Raw genomic sequence first — 20071 nt, forward strand, 5'->3', positions numbered from 1 at the left:
AGAGTATTACTTAAATGGAGAACGGCTGCATAATTCTGAGGTGCAGAGGGATCTAGGTATTCTGGTACATGAGTCACAAAAAGTTAGTATGCAGGTACAGCAAGTAATTAAGAAGGCTAATGGAATGCTATTCTTTATTACGAGAGGGATTGAACATAAATGTAAGGATTTCACGCTTCAGTTATACAGGACATTGGTGAGATTGCACCTCGAATACTGTATACAGTTTTAGTCTCCTTATTTAAGGAAGGATAGAAATACATTGGAGGCAGTTCAAAGGAGGTTTACTAGATTGATACCTGGAATGAGTGGGTTGTCTTATGAGGAAAGGTTGGACAGAGTGGGCTTGTTTCCACTGGAGTTTAGAAGAGAGGGGTGATTTGATTGAAGTCTACAAGATCCTGAACAGCCTTGACAAGGTGGACATCGAAAGGATGTTTCCTCTTGTGGGTGAGTCCAGAACTAAGGGGCACTGTTTTAAAATCAGGGTCACCCTTTTAGGACAGAAATGAAAATTTTTTTCTCTCTCAGAGCGTTGTGCAACTTTGGAACTCTGCCTCTGAATGCGGTGGAGGCGGGGTCACTGAATATTTTTAAAGCAGAGGTAAATAGATTCTTGTTAGGTAAGGGAATCAAAGGTTATCAGGATTGAAACACAAGAAGATCAGCCATGATCTTATTGAATAGTGGAGCAGGCTCAAGTGGCCGAATGGTCTACTCCTGTTCCTATTTCTTATGTTATTATGTCTCTCCTAGCCTTAGCATCCAGGGAAGGATAACACACCCAGGATCATTATTGGTGAAATTTTGTTGAACATTTCTGAAAAAAGAGACATCCTGTTGAAGTTTTTCATCCTGCACTCATCAGGACAGATTTGTAAGAATACCAATTGTAAATGGAACAATGATTTATACTACATGAGAAGAGGGGCTGATTGGTTGGCAAGAGGACTCTGAGTGGTAGAGGTGTTACCATGGAAAATGCACCAGGCAGTAGTTAACTGCCAAGCTTTTGTTTAAATTCAAACCAGGCAGGTCGACTCTGATTGGTCATGGGAAATGAACCAGGGAATGACTGTCCCAACGCTTTTGTTTTGTTGAAAAAGTGCAACGTGTGGACATGCTTTTTCTGTTTGCAAAGGACAGGACCATGTGTGTGAATACATGAGTTTCTATCATGTGTAAGTGAGCTATACCGTGAGCATGACTGATAATTTTAAATTGTTTGTCAGTGTCATTCTTAGCACAATCAGATTTGTTTAGCAAGTGCTGTCCAATTGCAGAGTCACTTATCATGTTGGACACTTTGTTATGAGTTTTGCAAGCCTGGGGCGGTTGAGTATGGTCAGTACTTCGCCTGTTGTGAACAGCTGAAGGGACGCGCTGTTTGACAAGAATGATTCTAGAAATGTGTGTGTTTACATATGAGGAAAGGATTGACAGGCTGGGTCTCTTCTCTCTTGGATAAAGGAGACTGAGAGGTGACCTAATAGAGGCCTTTAAAATGATGAAAGGTTTTGATAGAGGATACAGAGAGAAAACTTCCTCTTGTGGGGAAGAGAGACCATTAATATAAGATAGTCACCAAGAAACCCAATAGGGAATTCAGAAGAAACTTCTTCACCCAGAGAGTGGTGAGAATGTGGAACTCGCTACCACAGGGAGTGGGTGAAGTGAATAGTATGGATGTATTTAAGGGGAAACGAGATAAGCACAAGAGGGAGAAGGGAGTAGAGGGTTACCGTGGTAGATTTAGATGAGGAAAGATGGGAGGATGCTCGAGTGGATCATAAACACCAGCATGGACTGGTTAGGCTGAATGGCCTGTTTCTGTGCCTTATATCCTCTGTATTTCCTATGTAATCGAGCTCTGAATCCACTGTATTATTTCTGTTTGTGTCTGGAAGCAGCATGGCATTAACCTGAAGACTAAACTCAGACTCTCCCAGGCCATTGTCCTTACCACCCTGCTCTATGGAGCAAAATCCTGGGTCTGCTATCGGAGCCACGTCAAAGCTCTGGAACGCTTCCACCAAAGACACCTGAGGTCCACCATGAGGATTCGGTGGCAGGACAAAATCACAAAACAACGAGGTCTCCATCGTGCTGGGCTCAACAGCACAGAGACCACCCTCCAGGAAATTCCACTTGGATGGCCAGGCCATATCCCCCACATGGATGATGACAGAATCCCCAGATCGTCAATGGGGAACTGTCTCAGGGTAAACAACATCAAGGTGGTCAGTACAAACGGTACAAGGACACCCTAAAAAAGAGCCTTACAAACTTGTGCATTGCAGACCACCTCTCTGGGGAAAACACTGCAGCCGATCGGCCCATGTGGAGGCAAACACTGAAATTTGGTTCAGCATGTTTCAAGGACCATCTACGGCAGACTCACAACATCCGATGTGCCCAGAGGAAGACCAGAGGTGGAGCAGCTGCAGAAGTTCCCCAGGTACCAACAACAACAACATGAACTGTCAGTTCTGTGGGCGTCCATGTCGATCCCACATCGGACTCTTCAGTCATGAGAGGAGCCACAGAAAACGATGTAATTGTTGACAGCTTGGACATACTCGAACAACGAGGAGTCTACCTCAACATTATCCCTGTTCTCCAGATCGGGGAACTATACTCGTTGTCTGTATGATTGCAGTGTTGTTAATAAAGTCAGGAAAAGACAACCTGTTGTTGTGAACTTGATTATCTGGTGTCTGAAACCACAAGATTCAACATTTAGAGTCAACAAGATGAACAAAGAAACACATCACAGCCCAATACTCCAGCTCGATATTGACAGGAGAAAGTCTGTTATCTAACACCTCGAGTGGACAGAACAGAGAAAGATCCCAACTGTAAGAAACCCTCGAATCATTTGTAAATACCTTTCAAATGCTGACATGTTCCAACTGTCAGTTTCCATTACATTGAAGTTAATGGGAGGTGAGAGTGGTTATTCTAGAACTATAAAGAACACTAGTTAGACCACATCTAGAGTACTGAGTACAGTTCAGGTCACCACATTACAGGAAGGTTGTGATTGCACTGGAGAGGGTACAGAAGAGATTTATCTGGGTGTTGCCAGGACTGGGGAATTTTAACTGTGAGGAAAGATCAGATATGCAGGGGTTGTTTTCTGTGGAACAGAGGAGGCGGAGGGGAAATTTAACTGAGGTGTATAAAATTATGAGGGGCTCAGATAGAGTGGACAGGAAGGACCTATTTCATTAACAGGTCAATAACCAGGAGGAGAGATTTAGACTAATTGATGGAGGATTAGACGGGAGTTTAGTAATGTTTTCACCTAGAGGGGTTCTGGAACTCACTGTCTGAAAGGGTGGTAGAGGCAGAAACTCTCATCACATTTAAAAATATACTCCAATATGTGCTGGAGGCACTGTAACCTACAGGGCTATGGACCAAGAGCTGGAAAGTGGGATTAGAATGGATAACTCATTTTCAGCCAGCACACACATTATGGGCTGAATGGCCTCCTCTGTGCTGTAAATTTCTATAATTCTATGATGACAAGTGGTTCTTGTGTTTTTATCCGAGACAGGCCTCAGCCCAATCATTTGCTCCAAGTGTTGATGTGATGGTTCAAGCTAAGAGGTGTCAGGTATCAGGAGCAGCAGGACCAGTAAATAAATGGAAATGTCAGTAAATACTGATGTAGTTTATCTGTATCTAGTTCCATTAACTTCTGCTGAATGTGGCCCTCACCCAGTGCCAGGATATCGGATCAGAGGTGCCATGGAAAATGAGTTTGACATTCCAGAGATAGACAATGTCAACGGGATCCTCAATATCCCTGTAACCTCCTCCAGCCCCACAACCCTCTGTGTAAATACAAGGTGTTGTTGTTGGATTACACCCGGAGATAGACAACGTCAACGGGATCCTCAGTGTTTCTGTAACCTCCTCAAGCCCCACAACCCTCTGTGTAAATACAAGGTGTTGTTGTTGGATTACACCCTGAGATAGACAATGTCAACCCGATTCTCCTAATCCACAAACACAGCAACTTCTTCACAAAACACAAACAGGTTTGCAAGTTGTTACTTTTTCCAGAAGTCGTGTTGAGAATCTCTAATGACTCCTTCCCTTCCCCAATGATCAGAAACAGCATCACTTAGGATCCCTTCAACATCTTCCCTGTGATCGAGGTCACACTGATGGGCCTGTCGTTCCCTGGCTCTGATTTGGAAAGTGGGAACTAAGTGAGCTACCTTCCAATCTCAGGGAACAATCCCTGACTCTATTGAGCTGTCGAAGATTCAGGCAAGGGGCTCAAAGAGCACCTGTTCCATCTCTTTAAACACCCTTAGGTGGTTTTCATCTGGACCTGGAGCACCATCTAGTCTGAGATTTCCTATTTTATCCAGGATGACAATCGCTTCCTATTTTAATACTGGTGTTTTTATTGTCGACAGCACATCCCACAGCTGGAATCTGAGCATCATCCACGGGAATGCAGACTGATGTGAAATAGTCATTTAACAACTCTGTCATAGCTTGGCAATCTGCTTCAATCTGTCCTGATCTGACTTTCAGTGGCTCGAAACCATCTTTAATCATCTTCTCACTCCTGATGGAGTTGGAAAAGCTGCCACTATTATTCCCACAATTGTTCACTACCTTCTTCTCCAAAGATATCTTCACTTCTCTAATGGCTGCTTTTGTCTCCCTCAATTGTGGGTGATATTGGTCCCCATTCTCCTGGACATTGAATCTATCTTGTTGCAAATTGGGTTTGATGTCATACAGTTCAGGGAGTCAGGAATCATTCACCCCTAGACCTACACTGACAGGTAAAACACCAAATAGTTCCTCAGTAAGGAACTCTGGTTCTTCACCATATTCATCAGGATACTGAAACTCAGCTTTCTTACAGTCCACTCTGTAGGGAAATTGATGTTTAATGATTAATTTTAGTTTACACACAATGAAAGTATATTCATCGATTAACCTAATAGTATATTATCCTTTTTAAACTGTAACAAATAGAAGACTTCAGTATTTCACATCATGTGACTCTGCTTAGCTTCATTTGACAGAGAAAGGCACCACAGGATTTTACACAGTATAGAGGTAACATATTGTGAGTTAATTACATAACAACTGCTGGAGAGGCCCTGCTGTACTTATTGCCATTTCACAAAGTCCCAGTGCGAGAACTTGCTGTCTTCAAGGTTGAATGGGCAAGCTTACATCCCCACATCGTAAAACCTTATCGAAACTCGGTGTTCTCAGCAAAGGAGAGTTGGAAGGATTTATTGTATGAAAAGGAGGAAAGAGTAACAACAGCTGTGTTCTACATTAAGTTAGTTTTAATTCGTAGTGTTTTCATTAAAAGCAAGTACATTTGGCTCAAAGTATTATTTGTATTAGAATTAACTTTTGTTACAATGTGTGACTAGATTTTTAACTGTATAATCCTTTTAGATTTTTATCACTCAAGACTATGTATTAACTGAATGTATAAGGAAACTTTCCTACCTTACATTTTAAACACTGATTATTACTATGCACTTATATTTTATACACACTCTGTATAATTTTAAGTCCTACCTATTATGTAACCTGTTGTATTAGTGCTTTGAAATCTTTTGTATCAGGCCTACATAGCGTTGTTATAAGCAACTTTTCCATTCTATCCTTTGTTTTAAAAGTAAAGTAACTCATTCCAATTACCAACAGCCACAAAGAGAAAAACATCACCTCGCAAATGGCCTCGAAAACAATCAGTCACTGATAAAGTTCTGACTTATTGAGGAACTTATACCAATTAAGCAAAGTTTGAGATGAGGAGCTCAAGGTATCATTCATGAGGTCGTGACAGCATACTTGCCCTAGCCTAAACAAATGGGCAAGGAGAATTTCATAAAACATTCTTTTATCTTAGCAAGAAGTAATTAAAATAACAGAAACAAACTTTAATGAGGAAGATGGTCCCGTAAGTAAATGGCATTTTAAGGAACCAGGCAGAGGATACTGGGACATGACATCAGTCGCTGACCATCACCCTTGGGGGCCAATCAAGGATTGATCACGCACTCCTTAAGCCAATTAGAAAATAGCCTTGCCTTGTGTAGGCCAATCAGAATGCAATAACATCATTGATCACACTGTGGGTTGTGGCTTGGGAAGAATTAATAAGCAGCAGATTTCACTGATCAAGACGTGCACCAAGTTTGAAATTGAAGTTTGCAGAGCCTGCTGTCCACAGGGAAGCAGCAGACAACAGAAGTGATGGAAAGAGAACAGAGACCCGAGTGTTGACCTGCACCCAAATCAGAACCAGGAAGCAAGAACCATAGTACACCAATAAAGTCACTGCCCTGCTTTGTTAAGTACTGCTTCATAACTTAAGTAAAGTTTCCTGAGTTACTCTGCCAATCTGTTTCTTGTTGCCTGTATGGTTAAAGTCTCAAATGAACAAAATTGCAATTTAAGTTCAAATAGTACCTAGAACTTACAACTCCTGGAGACCCCACTCCATGCCTACAACCTTCAGCAGGGTCAGTGGTGGAATTCCAGAGTAACTGTTGGGATTGCAATTCCTTGGATGTTCCGGGTTGTGTATTTTTACTTATCCTGGTGTCTAACACACACATATCAATAAAACAGGGAATTCCTAGAAACACACTGCAGATCCTTTTTTATCTGGAGATCAAACGTCTGTTGTATAACTGTCCCAGCAGTTAACAGGATCCTGTGAACTCCTCCATGTGTTATTTTAATGCAGACTTTAAGCAATTTATTTTAATTGGGTTTATTTTGAATGGGTTAACACCTGCCTAAAAATGGTAGACTCAGGACTGTCACACAAAATGTTGAATCTTCACAAAATAAAACTTTGAAACTGGAAACTTAAACCTGCCGTTTCACTTTGTCAGGAACAGATCACAATTTTACACCAATATCTCATTTGACAGCACATTTCCAGCATTCACTGTTGTTCTTCCTGACAATAAACACAATTGTAAAGGAGTCTTCTGTTCCATGTCCAGGAGCTCTGAACCATGGAACAGAGCGGCTGGGACACTTTTCTTACACACCTCAGGATTCACCCACACACGGACTTTGCTGTCAGTGAAGAGAGATGAGAAAGACCAAAGTGCTGTTTGTCCCTCTCAGTGTGACCCTGAAGGACAGTGTAAAGGCTGAAGTTTTGTTCCTGCCTCCCCCAGATTGTCCTTTCTGAGCTCCAGCCAGGTGATGTTAAACAATCAGGTGGAAAAGATAAAAATCTACAACAATGTGTTTATAACAACGCTGATTTATTTGGCATTTATCCAGAATATGAAACTCCAGCCCAGTTAGAGGGGTTATCAACATTCAGCAGAAGCAAACTCCAAGTGTCAGAATAAACATGGTTCAGTCCTGGATGTGAATAGCAGCAGCAATAACAGCAGAATCCAATCCTTATAATCACTTCTTATCAGTGAGAACAAGTTGATGTGTATTGAGGTGGGATGGCTGAGTGGATCTCTTCCCACACGTGGAACAGGTGAACAGTCTCTCCACAGTGTGAGTGGACTTGTGGACACTGTGTTCACATGATCACCTGAACCCAGTCCCACCCCTGAACGGTCACTTGTCAGTGTGGACATATTGATGGCATGTCACATCAGCTCCACAGAAAATTTATCACACTTTCCCCCAATCCAGACATTTAAAAGTTCTTCTGTCAGTGTGAACTCGCTGGTGGGTCAACAGGTTGAATGAATTAGTGAATCGCTCCCTGCACATGGAGCGGATGAATGACCTCTTCCCGATGTGAACTCACTGGTGTTGCTGCAGGATGGGCAATCACTGAACCTCTCCCCATGGTGACAGCAGATGAATGGAGTGGACTTAGAATTAATGTGCCAGTGCTGCATCACAGAATGTGGGTTTTTAAAGCTCTTGTCACAGTCTAAGTACTTAAACCCTCTCTCTCCAGTATGAACTCACTGATGTGTGGAGGATGGATAGGGAAAGATAGGAATACTGGGTTCTGACAAGGAGGAACTTTAGAGGCAGTTTGGTCTGGTGGATAAGTGGAAGGGAGGGAAGCAGCAGAGGCAGCTGATCAGATTGTCTCAATCTGAGTGACAAAGAAGCTCCATGAGCTCCTTGCAGTTGCTGTTAGAGGTGAGGATGGAGGAGGCAGGGGAGGGGGAGAGCATTTCAAAAGGAACTAACTTGCGTTCGGGGCATTAAAGACTCAACCTACTGTGATTCATTTGACTTTAATCCAGAATATTAGCCCCTATAACTTAGCTGGAGTTTATTAAATCAGCAGAAACAGAACCTAATGAACATGGTTCAGTCCTGGACATGATTAACAGCAAAATCCAATCACTGTAGACACTTGTGAACTTGCTGATGTGTCAGGAGGTTGGATAACTGAGTGAATCCCTTTCCACACATGGAGCAAGTGAACGTCTCTCCCCAGTGTGAATTCGCTGGTGTACAGTGAGTTGAGATGATCGCCTGAACCCAGTCCCGCAGTGAGAGCACCTGAATGGTCTCTCGTCAGTGTGAACACGTTGATGGGACATCAGATCCCGGGAACTTTTATAGCACTTCCCACAGTCTGGACATTTAAAAGGCCTGTCCTCAGTGTGAACTCGCTGATGAGCCAATAGGTTAGATGAATTAATGAATCCTTTCCCACACTCAGAGCAGGTGAATGGCCTCTCCCCAGTGTGAGTGCGCTGATGTATCAGGAGGGTAGCTAACTGACTGAATCCCTTCCCACACTCTGAGCAGGTGAACGGTCTCTCCCCAGTGTGAATTCGCTGGTGTACAGTGAGCTGAGATGAATTCCTGAACCCAGCATTGCAGTGAGAGCACCTGAATGGTCTCTCATCGGTGTGAACAAGTTGATGAGACATTAGTTCCCCCGAACTTTTATAGCACTTGCCACAATCTAGGCATTTAAAAGGTCTCTCCCCAGTGTGAACTCGCTGGTGTTTCAGCAGGTTGGATGACTGAGTGAATCCCTTCCCACACTCAGAGCAGGTGAACGGCCTCTCCCCAGTGTGAATTCGCTGGTGTACAGCAAGTTGAGATGATTTTCTGAACCCAGTCCCGCAGTGAGAGCATCTGAACGCTCTCTCCCCAGTGTGAACTCGCTGGTGTTTCAACAGGTTAGACGACTGAGTGAATACTTTCCCACACTTGGAGCAGGTGAATGGTCTCCCTCTGGTGTGAAGTTGCTGGTGCCTCAACAGGTGGGATGAGGTAGTGAATCCCTTCCCACACTCAGGGCAGGTGAACGGCCTCTCCCCAGTGTGACTGCGCCAATGAGTTTCCAACCTAACTGGATAATCAAATCCCTTCCCACAGTCCCCACATTTCCATGGCTTCTGCCCTGTGTGATGACATTTATGTTCTGACAGGTCAGATGATCGGCTGAAATCTTGTCCACACACAGAACATGTATATGGTTTCTCTGCACTGTGAACAATGCTTTTTTGATCCATGTTCAAAATCTGATGGTATTCAGGTTATGAAAAATTGGAAATTCCTTCACATCCTGATGTGATGTTTGGTTTGAGTTTCCTGACTGCAAATCTTTCCCTTTGAATATCCTGTGAAATTGATTTAAAACAGATAAAAAGGGAGTGAGAGAGAACCCACAAAAACACAAAGGCAGGTTGTGAAACTGAGTTGAATGAATCTGGTAATTTGTAGGGCCGGCACTGGGTAAAAGTGACCATGAAAACTGCTGGATTGTCATAAAAACCCAACTGGAAAGGGAAAAATGCCATCCAATGTGGGTCTACACAAGAATCTGACCTCTACGGGGGAAGGAGAGAGATGGGAGCAGCAGGAGGTGAAGGAGAGGGACTTTATATACTGACAACTCAACCAAACTTCAAAATCCTCAAGCTCCATCAGCAAGAAGGACCAGGGTAATCGTGTATGTGAACCCCATCACCTCCAGGTTCCCCTCCAAGTCACACACCATCCTGACTTGTCTGACATCATGTGCTGGCTGAACAGAAATTCCCTCCATATAAGTATTGACAAGACTGAAGCCACAGTCTTCAGTCCCGTTCGACTCTATCCTAGACTCAGCTCATCTGAGGCTGAAACTCTGATCCATTCCTTTGTTACCTCTAGACTTAACTATCCAAACACACTCCTGGCCAGCCTCACCCTCCCTGTAATCATGAGGTGATCCAGCACTCTGCTGCATCTGTTTACTCACACCAAGGCTTGTTCACCACCCCCTCCCCCTCTACCGTGCTCACTGACCTACAAAGCCTCCTGTTTAAGTGCCAAAATTCTAAATTTTCTTGTTTTCTGCCATGGTTGTGATTGTCCTTATCTCTGTAATCTCCTCCATCCACACAATCCTCCAAGATCTCTGCACTCATCCAATTCTGGCCTCGTGACCACTCCTCACTTCGATTGCTCCACAGTTGGTGGCCATTCTTTCAGCTGCCTAGGTCACAAGCTCTGGAATTTCCTCCTTAAACGTCTCTGCCTCTCCACCCCACGTTTCTCCTTCAAGATACCCTTTAAAACCTACCTCTTTGACCAAGCTTTTGGTCACCGGTACTGATATCTCCTTGTGGGATTCGGTGCCAATTGTTGCTTTGTAACCTTTCTGTGAAATGCCTTGGGGCATTTTATATTGTTAAAGGTACGATCCAAGTACAAATTGTTGTTATTGACTTGGACATATATCACCGTTCCTTCATCCACTGGGTAAACAACTTGTAACACCTTACCGAACAGCATTGAGGGAGCACCTTGAACAGACAAACTGCAGAGATTCAAGAAGGTCAAACATCAATTTTTTTTACAGGCAACTGGGGATTGGCAATAAATGCTGCTGGTTTTGTTAGAGACACCCAAATCTCAAGAATAAGTTTTAAAAATATTTATATGTAAAATAGATTAAAAGCATATACAGAAATACTTGTTACTGAAACAATATTCTTCCAAATTTTACATACAGTGTCCTTTTAGCAACCTGATCTCCCTAGAATCTACCTCCTTTGACGATTTCACTTCGGTAATTACTGAGCCCGGCTGGGTTCCAAAGTCCTCGGGGTTACAACCAGCAGCTTCTCCTCCATCTCCACTCCAGCTGAAACTGATGCAGCAAGGGAAGGGGGATTGGAGAACCACCTGAAGAGAAAAAAAATGCTGGACTACAAGGAAAGGGCAGAGGAGTGGGACTAACTGATTTTCTCTTGCAGAAAGCCAACACGGGCATGACAGCTAAATGGTCTCTGTGTGCATTATAATCATTCTATATCTGCATGAAAAAGGACCTACACTGGAAGCCAGGACCAAGCTCTGCAACCAGCACCCACCCCGATACAAATCAGTTCTTAGAAAAAGGCAAAATACTGTGGATGCTGGAATTCTGAAATAAAAGCAAAAAATGCTGGAAAAACTCAGCAGGTCTAACAGCATCTGTAGAGAGAAAGACTCTTCTTCAGAGCTGGAACATTTTATAATATTAAAGGCATGATATAACTCTGAAGAAGAGTAATACGGACTCGAAACATTAACTCTGTCTTTCTCTCCACAGATGCTGTTAGACCTGTTGAGTTTTTCCAGCATTTTTTGTTTTTGTTTCAAATCACTTATTAATTGGTCCATCTTTGTTCCTAGATTTAGATCTGTGAGAAACACCTGCAATAAAACAAAAACAAAATATTGCAGTTTCTGGAAATCAGAAATAAAAACAGAAAATGCTGTACAGGGAGTAACTGTGGAAAGAGAAAGAGAGTTAACCTTTCAGGGTGTGCAGAATGAATTATGGGGAATAAACATGGTGCAGAATTTGATGGTCAATATAAGCTCAGAAATGGAAGAGAAATGATCTCTAATGCAGGAAAAACAATTCCTGACCATGGGAAGATAGAGCTGGTAAATCAGCAGTGAATAGCTGGGGTTGGGCAGCAGTGGAAACTTCATTTAGACACAGTCGTCAGGAATAACAGTAAAATCCCAAACATGGTGAAAATACACCCGTAATTAGAGACAGAGGAAGTGAGACAATGGCAGAGAGGTGATCAGGGAGGGCAGAGGTGAAACAGAGCAATGGATGGACATGGATTTAGATCCACAGTAAAGGAGCCACATCAACTCCAGAGCCATGAAAACAGAGCATAGCACTAAAAACTTTAAATAGTAGTTGAGTGCTCAATAATACTCACCTCTGAAACAGTTTCACTGTTTCCAAATTTAAAATTTCCTGCTGGAGCCTGCAGTGGAAAGATATCAGAAGTACTGGAGTCAGAGAAAAATCTGAGTCTTCAAATCTTTCAACTCCCTGTAAAAGGAGATTATAAAATTCATAAGTGTCAGTTGCAGTTACAAATTCAGTAGAGACAAACATTTCTCTGATTTGAGTTTGCCTTGTGTAAATCCTCCCCTTTTAACCCCCTGTGAAATGAGTTTCCAAACTTCACCACTGTCAGTCCAGGATAGAAATTCACAACATTCTCCCCTCCTGCTGCCAAGCCCAGGATTACTTTAGGTGGGATATACTTGCATTAGAAGCAGTTCAGTGAAGGTTCACTAGGCTATTTCCTGGGATGAGGGAGTTTGTCTTATCAGGAAAACTTGTGCAGGTTGGGTCTGTGCTCACTGGTGTTTGGAAGAATGAGAAGTGATCTTGTTGAAATATATAAGATCTGAGGGAACTTGACAAGGTAAATGCTGAGAGGATGTTTCCATTGGTGTGAAGAATCTGGAGCTAAGGGATATTGTTTAAAAATAAGGGGCATCTAATTTAAGACTGAGATGAAGAGAAATTTCTCTTCTCGGAGAGTCATTAGCATGTGGAATTCTCTTCCTTCGTGAGTCGTGGAGGCTAAGACATTGAATATATTCAATGCTGAGTTCAACATTTTTTTAATCTACGAGAGTAAAGGTTATTGGAGGGGACAGGATGAAAATTGAGTAACGCCATAGTCAGATCAGCCATGAGTTTATTGCATGGCAAAGCAATCTCAAGGGGTCGAATGGCCTACTCCTAATCCTGATGTTCCTATTCTTCTGTTGTGAGGATGGCCACACATGCACCCTGCAGCACCTCCCCATCTAACCATGGAGCCCGTTAATCCTGGCCTGTCAATCAATGAGTTAATTATTTTCTCTCCTGGTCACCAGAACCTTGAAGCACCGCCTCCTCTGTTGCGTCACCAAAATGGCCCATCATGCGCTCTGCTCCTCGCTGAACCAAGATGGCGGCCGTTAACCTGGCGCTCTGCCCGGAAAAAAGTCCCGGAACAGTAAACACGGGGCCGGTCTTATTCGGGTATGCGGCCTGCAACAGGCCTTTAGGAAACCTCCCCACCACCCCGACCCTGACCCTCGGCTCGATTCCTCCCTCCGCCCAACCGACTCTCACCCGCTACAAAAGCGTCTCCCACACTCGCAGAGCTCTGATCAAAGTAACACTGCGCATGCTCCAGATTGCGTCCAGCACTGCGCCTGCGCAGTGGGCTTCTGGAGCGTGAATAGGGAAGTCACAGCCGCCGGGAATGTTGGGTAACAGCAGCAGCATTGATTCTCCAAATAGGGAATGGAAAATAACTTTATTAAAAATTGAGATAAATAATTTTTTTAAATCACATAAATCCTTGTGAATATTTTATGTTCTATTTCTCAAAGTGATTTAAACTACTGCTCTCCTGTGGAACTACGCAGAACGTTTAAAGCTTTTTCTACTGGTTCCCCTTCTCCTCCTCTGAACGTGCTGACTCTGGCTGGGTTCAACCCCACAGTCATTGGTTCCACTCTCTTCATGCCTGTACCCGCTAATGTTGAATATTCACTATTTTATAGAATAACACAGCTCAGATGGAAACCATTTGGCACACCATGCCCCTGCTGGCTCTTTGGAAGATCAATCCAATTAAATCCACAGCCCTGCTGGCGCTGTCAGAATAACGTACATCTGCTGTAGTAATGGAACTCGCATCCCCCATGGAAACATCAATTGCCCAGTGTACCAAGCAGATATGAAGAGTTCACTGGTTAGTTAAGCACACAGAGTACCTAGTAGAGTTTAATTCAATAATTCTACATACCCCACATACAACATTGACATCATTAATTAAAAGCCAAGTTAAGGGAGTAGCGCCAGTGCGATAGAGTAGATGAATTGTGGAGCTACAAACCAAAGGTATTAATATCCTGGAACCTCACAATTACAACCTGGCAGAGAAATTGCAGTATGAAACAACCCCACAAACTTGTCAGATGAAAGAGGCCGTTCCTAATAGACGTACTAAAGCCGTTAGACTCTAATGGGATTTATGTGTATGGGTTTCAGTTTGTATCGGACTGGTTCTGTGTCTTTGATTCGTCATGACAGCTGTAGTATCCTTATTAAATACCCATCACAATATTTATCCCAGAAAGCTAAGGGCAGCATCATCACAGCCCTTCAAACCGTTACTGAGAGAAGCACCAACTATTCTGAAAGCTCCTTTGGTTGTAATTCCCTCATGGAAAATCTATCACACTGGGGGAAAAAAATGTGGCTTCTTTACAGCAGAAAGGAAACCACTCACCCACCACTACAAACTCCAACTGATTTGGGATATTGCTGGTAAGTGTTCAGGACAAGTTGCTATTTGTAAGGTGAGGGGACATCAGCAGCAGCAGTTAGTGAAGAGTGTGATAGCAATAACCAGGCAGACTGATTCACCAGGAAAACTGCTCCAGAGGGGATTCCATGGGATCCACCCAAAACACAATCATTGGCAACGGTATGACAGACTCCAGCTAAATCTGATTTTAAAACTTTTAAGGACCCTGACCCTGATGTGACTCAAAGAGACTGTACACCATAGGAAAGACTTTCACTCATCCCTAGCAGCAAATAAGGACTCATTCATCCTACTTGATGAGGTTTCCTATCACAAGGATGGTTCAAATCAGATTTCTGTCACATCTTGATGCCTTAGAAAATAATTAATTTTGTTTATGGATCAAATTGGGACATTTTCTGTATTTCAAGTCCTCGATATTTTATATAATTACTGCTGGTCATCGAGGATGCACCAGTACATCCATCACCGCCAGAACCTCATCCGGTGGGATGGTTGAGAGCTTTAATCACCCTATAGAAACAGCGCTGAAAAAAACTGTCATGACGGGAGCTAATGATCTGGTCAAGGCCAATGACTGGGCCACCGCCTTGTCTGGTGTCTTAATAACCATTCATTGCATTCCTGTTCACTCACCCAATCACAGCCCATTTCAGCTCATGACAGGTCACCCACCCCAGATTGTGAATCCCCCTGGGTCCCACTGCCCATGGCTACTCGACAGACTCAGCACCAGTTTCTCCAGAACCTTCAACAAGCCTCAGCAGCCTCCCTGCTACAGGCAGTGGAGAAAATGGAGGCTGCCCATCTCAACACCTCCAGGGAAAAGCACCTCACCCGTTACATTAACTGTTCAATGGGATGTGAAGTCATGTTAAAACATTTTGAAAAGGGATGGGACTGGGAGACCAATTAGAAAGGTCCATATGATGTTCTAGAAAGATTGCAAGAAACAAATCTTATATTAGTGAATTGGAAACGAAGGAAGGAAACACAATATCTGTGTTACCACGGAGAAGAGTGTAAATGGTACAAAATGAAAAGGCCAGATAACTGGATGGGTAATAAACCACTGTGTTTGATTTTACTCAACAGGGACAGGAGGTGGATGGTCATCGTTGTCCTGGACTGTGTCCAGTCTGAAGTTCTGTTCCTACCGTACATACGACCCCTCCCCAGATTGTTCTGTGAAACCCTTTCTGTCATTGTTCTGTCAAACATGAGGTTATGAACAGTGATATGTCAATACAAGTCTTTTCTTCTTATTTGAAAGTTGCTGACAATCCTCACTCTCCCTACATTGGTCCTGTCTGGAGATTTTGATCTTACGCCCCATATACCCAAACCCAGATCATTTCTCTATGTTGAAAAGAGCAAATGGATCCCAACACTGACCCTGGGGGACACTACTGTTTACATCCCTCCAGTCTGAAGAACATCCAATAACCATTATTCTCTGTTTTCTGTCCTTTCCCCAACTTCCTATCCCCACTGCCCCACTCCCTTTAATACCGTGAGCTTTAACTTTATCAACGAGCCTCCTGTCCGGCACCTTATCAAACACCTTTTGACAATCCATCCACACAACATCCACTGAATTTCCTTTCTCACTACACCGTGTTATTCTTCCAGATAATTCCTGCTGTCTGTCCTGAATGAATCCATCTCATTAACAAATGTTGAGATTCAGGTACAGAATCTCCCACTCAATGCACCAGTCCCTTTCCCTTATTCCTGTTGGTCTGAAGCTCACCTCAGTCCCCAAGGCCAGGTTCATGGTGATACTATTTTGAAATTCATTCACGGGATGTGGGCTTCGCTGGCTGGGGCAGTATTTATTGCCCATCCCTAGTTACCCTTGAGAAGGTGGTGGTGAGCTGCCTTCTTGAACTGTTGCAGTCCATGTGGTGTAGAAACACCCACAGTGCTGTTAGGAAGGGAGTTCCAAGATTTTGGCCCAGCGACAGAGAAGGAACGGCAATATATTTCCAGGTCAGGACGGTGAGTGACTTGGAGGAGAACTTCCAGGCAGTGGTGTTCCTACATATCTGCTGCCCTTGTCCTTCTAGGTGGTAGCAATCGTGGGTTTGGAAGGTGCTGTCAAAGGAGCCTTGGTGAATTCCTGCATTGCATCTTGCTGCTATATGCTGATGCTACTGTGCGTCAGTGGTGGAGGGAATGTCGATGGGGTGCCGATCAAACAGGCTGCTTTGTCGTGGACAGTGTCAAGCTGCTTGAGTGTTGTGGGAGCTGCTCTCATCCAGGCAAGTGGGGAGTATTCCATCCCCCTCCTGACTTGTGCCTTGTAAACGATGGATTGGGGAGTCAGGAGGTGAGTTACTCATCACACAATTCCTAGCTTCTGACCTGCTCTTGTAGCCACACTATTTACACAGTTCAGTTTCTGGTCAATGGTAACCCCCAGGATGTTCATAGTGGGGGATTCAGTGATGGTAATGCCATTGGATGTTAAGGGGCGATGGTTGGATTCTCTCTTCTTGGAGATGATCATTGCCTGACACTTGTGTGGCGCGAATGTTACTTGCCACTTGTCAGCCCAAGCCTGGATATTGTCCTGATCTTGTTGCATTTGGACATGGACTGCTTCAGTATCTAAGGAGTCACAAATGGTGCTGAACATTGTGCAATCATCAGCAAACGTCCCCACTTCTGCCCTTATGATGGAAGGAAGGTAATTGATGAAGCAGCTGAAGATGGTTGGGCCTAGGACACTACCCTGAGGAACTCCTGCAGTGATGTCCTGGAGCTGAGATGACTGATCTCTGAGAACCACAGCCATCTTTCTTTTTGCTAGGTATGACTCCAGCCAGTGGTGGGTTTTTCCCCGATTTTTTTTTTACTGATTCACAGGATATGGGCTTCGCTGGATGGGCCAGCATTTATTGCCCATCCCTAGATGCCCCTGAGAAGGTGATGGTGAGCTCCATTGACTCCAGTTGTGCTGGTGCTTCTTGATGCTACACTCAGTCAAATGTGGCCTTGATTTCAAGGGCAGTCACTCTCACCTCACCTCGGAGTTCAGCTCTTTTGTCCATGTTTGAACCACAGCTATAATGAGCTGAGTGGCCCTGGTGGAACCCAAACTGGGTGTCAGTGAGTAGGTTATTGCTAAGGAAGTGCCGCTCACTGGCATTGTTGATGACCCCTTCCATTACTTTACTGATGATCGAGAGTGGACTGATAGGGTAGTAATTGGTTGGGTTGGATTTGTCCTGCTTTTTGTATACAGGACATAACTGGGCAATTTTCCACATGCCAGTGTTGTAGTTGTACTGGAACAGCTTGGCTAGGGGCGTTGCAAGTTCTGGAGAACACTTCTGTACTATTGTTGGAATATTGTCAGAGCCCATAGCCTTTGCAGCATCCAGTGCCTTCAGCCGTTTCTTGATATCACATGGAGTGAATCGAATTGGGTGAAGACTGGCATCTGTGATTCTGGAGACTTCCGGAGGTGGCCAAAATGGATCATTCATTCGGCACTTCTGGCTGAACATTGTTGCAAAAGCTTCAGGCTTATCTTTTGTACTGATGTGCTGGGCTCCCCCAACATTGAGGATGGGGATATTTGTGGAGCCACCTCCTCCAGTGAGTTATTTGATTATCCACTACCATTCGTGACTGGATGTGGCATGACTGCAGAGCCTAGATCTGATCCGTTGGTTGTGGGATCGCTTCGCTCTGTAGCTTTTGCTGTTTGGCATGCAAGCAGTCCTGTTCTATTGCTTCACCAGGTTGACAGCTCATTTTTAGTTATGCCTGGTGCTGTTCCAGGCACGCCCTCCTGCACTCTTCTTTGAACCAGGGCTGATCCCCTGGCTTGATTGTAGTGGTAGAGTGGGGGATATGCCAGGCCATTAGGTTACAGATTGTATTTGAGTGCAATCCTGCTGCTGCTGAGGGAACACAGCGCCTCATGGATGCCCAGTCTTGAGTTGCTCGGCCTGTTCAAAATCTATCCCATTTAGCATGGTGGTAGTGCCACACAACACAATGCAGTCAGATGCAACTGAGTGGCTTGCTCGGCCATTTAAGAGTCAACCACATTGCTGTGGATCTAGAGTCACATGTCGGCCAGACCAGGAAAGGGCACCAGATTTCCTTCCCTAAAGGACATTAGTAAACCAGATGACAATGGTCTCGTGGTCACCATGAGACTTTTATTTCCAGATTTTTATTGAAATTCAAATTCCACCATCTGCCGTAGTCCCCAGAGTATTATCCTGGATCTCTGCATTACTAGTCCAGCAACAATACCACTATGCTGCCCTGAATATAAAACAATGAACATTATTCCTCCCAGACCCAAATATAAACTGATGGTCCTGAGCTGCCTTTAGAAACTAACCAGCAATCCAACTCGTCAATTATAATATTTAATCAAACAAAATTGATCAAAGATTCAGATAAAATATTCTCCAAAATTTTCTAACACGTGCCGCAGTTGTTTGGGACAGTTTCATGGTGATCACATTTTGGGTTTATTTTATAGCCATTCCAACACACTGTCCCTGAGGAACTTTACCCCCACCCTGATTCTCCATCCCAGAGAAAACTCAGTCACTGACTTGAGATGAGGGCTTTTAATGGCGGCTGTGAAGGTCCAGCATTCACCGAGAGTCAGAATCAACCCCATCTAATAAACCCCAGAACTCAGTATAAAACAATGAACATTATCCCCAAGACCGGAATATAAAACAGTGAACATTATCCCCCAGGCCCAAATATAAAACAGTGAACATTACCCGACCCAAGTATAAAACAGTGAACATTATCCCCCAGACCCAGATATAAAACAGTGAACATTACTCCCAATACCGGAATATAAAACAGTGAACATTATCCCCCAGACCCAAATATAAAACAGTGAACATTACCCCCAAGACCGGAATATAAAACAGTGAACATTATCCCCAAGACCGGAATATAAAACAGTGAACATTATCCCCCAGACCCAAATATAAAATAATGAACATTATACCCTAGACCTGAATATAAAACAGTGAACATTATCCCCCAGACCTGAATATAAAACAGTGAACATTATCCCCCAGACCCAGATATAAAACAGTGAACATTAGCCCCCAGACCTGAATATAGAACAGTGAACATTATTCCCCAGACTCGAATATAAAACAGTGAACATCATCCCCCAGACCTGAATAAAAAAGTGAACATTATCCCCCAGACCTGAATATAGAACAGTGAACATTATCCCCCGGACTTGAATATAAAACAGTGAACATTATCACCCAGACCTGAATAAAAAAGTGAACATTAGCCCCCAGACCCGAATTTAAAACAGTGAACATTATCCCCCAGACCCAAATATAAAACAGTGAACATTATCCCCCAGACCTGAATATAAAACAGTGAACATTATCCCCAAGACCCGAATATAAAACAGTGAACATTATCCCCCATACCCGAATATAAAACAGTGAACATTATCCCCCAGACCTGAATAT

At 43.7% G+C, this 20071-nt stretch overlaps 1 protein-coding gene and 1 pseudogene across 2 annotated transcripts in view; both read right to left on the reverse strand.

Moving 5' to 3' along the window:
* Positions 1 to 20071, reverse strand: part of LOC144697870 (uncharacterized) — a 139273-nt gene that overhangs the window by 20481 nt on the left and 98721 nt on the right. Inside the window, exons 9-11 of the mRNA XM_078569840.1 lie at positions 11032 to 11139; positions 4807 to 4903; positions 2639 to 2717 (exon numbers count right to left, since the gene is read on the reverse strand). Coding sequence (XP_078425966.1) covers positions 2639 to 2717; positions 4807 to 4903; positions 11032 to 11139 — 284 coding nt within the window. The remainder of the gene's footprint in view (positions 1 to 2638; positions 2718 to 4806; positions 4904 to 11031; positions 11140 to 20071) is intronic.
* Positions 7197 to 13415, reverse strand: LOC144696990 (uncharacterized; annotated as a pseudogene). Its single transcript, XR_013580288.1, has 3 exons — positions 13340 to 13415; positions 12180 to 12295; positions 7197 to 9587 (listed from the first exon to the last, which is right to left on the reverse strand). The product of XR_013580288.1 is annotated as an uncharacterized LOC144696990 (transcript).

The sequence above is a fragment of the Cetorhinus maximus genome, chromosome 23 (assembly GCF_964194155.1).
Source record: "Cetorhinus maximus chromosome 23, sCetMax3.hap1.1, whole genome shotgun sequence".
Lineage (NCBI taxonomy): Eukaryota > Metazoa > Chordata > Chondrichthyes > Lamniformes > Cetorhinidae > Cetorhinus > Cetorhinus maximus.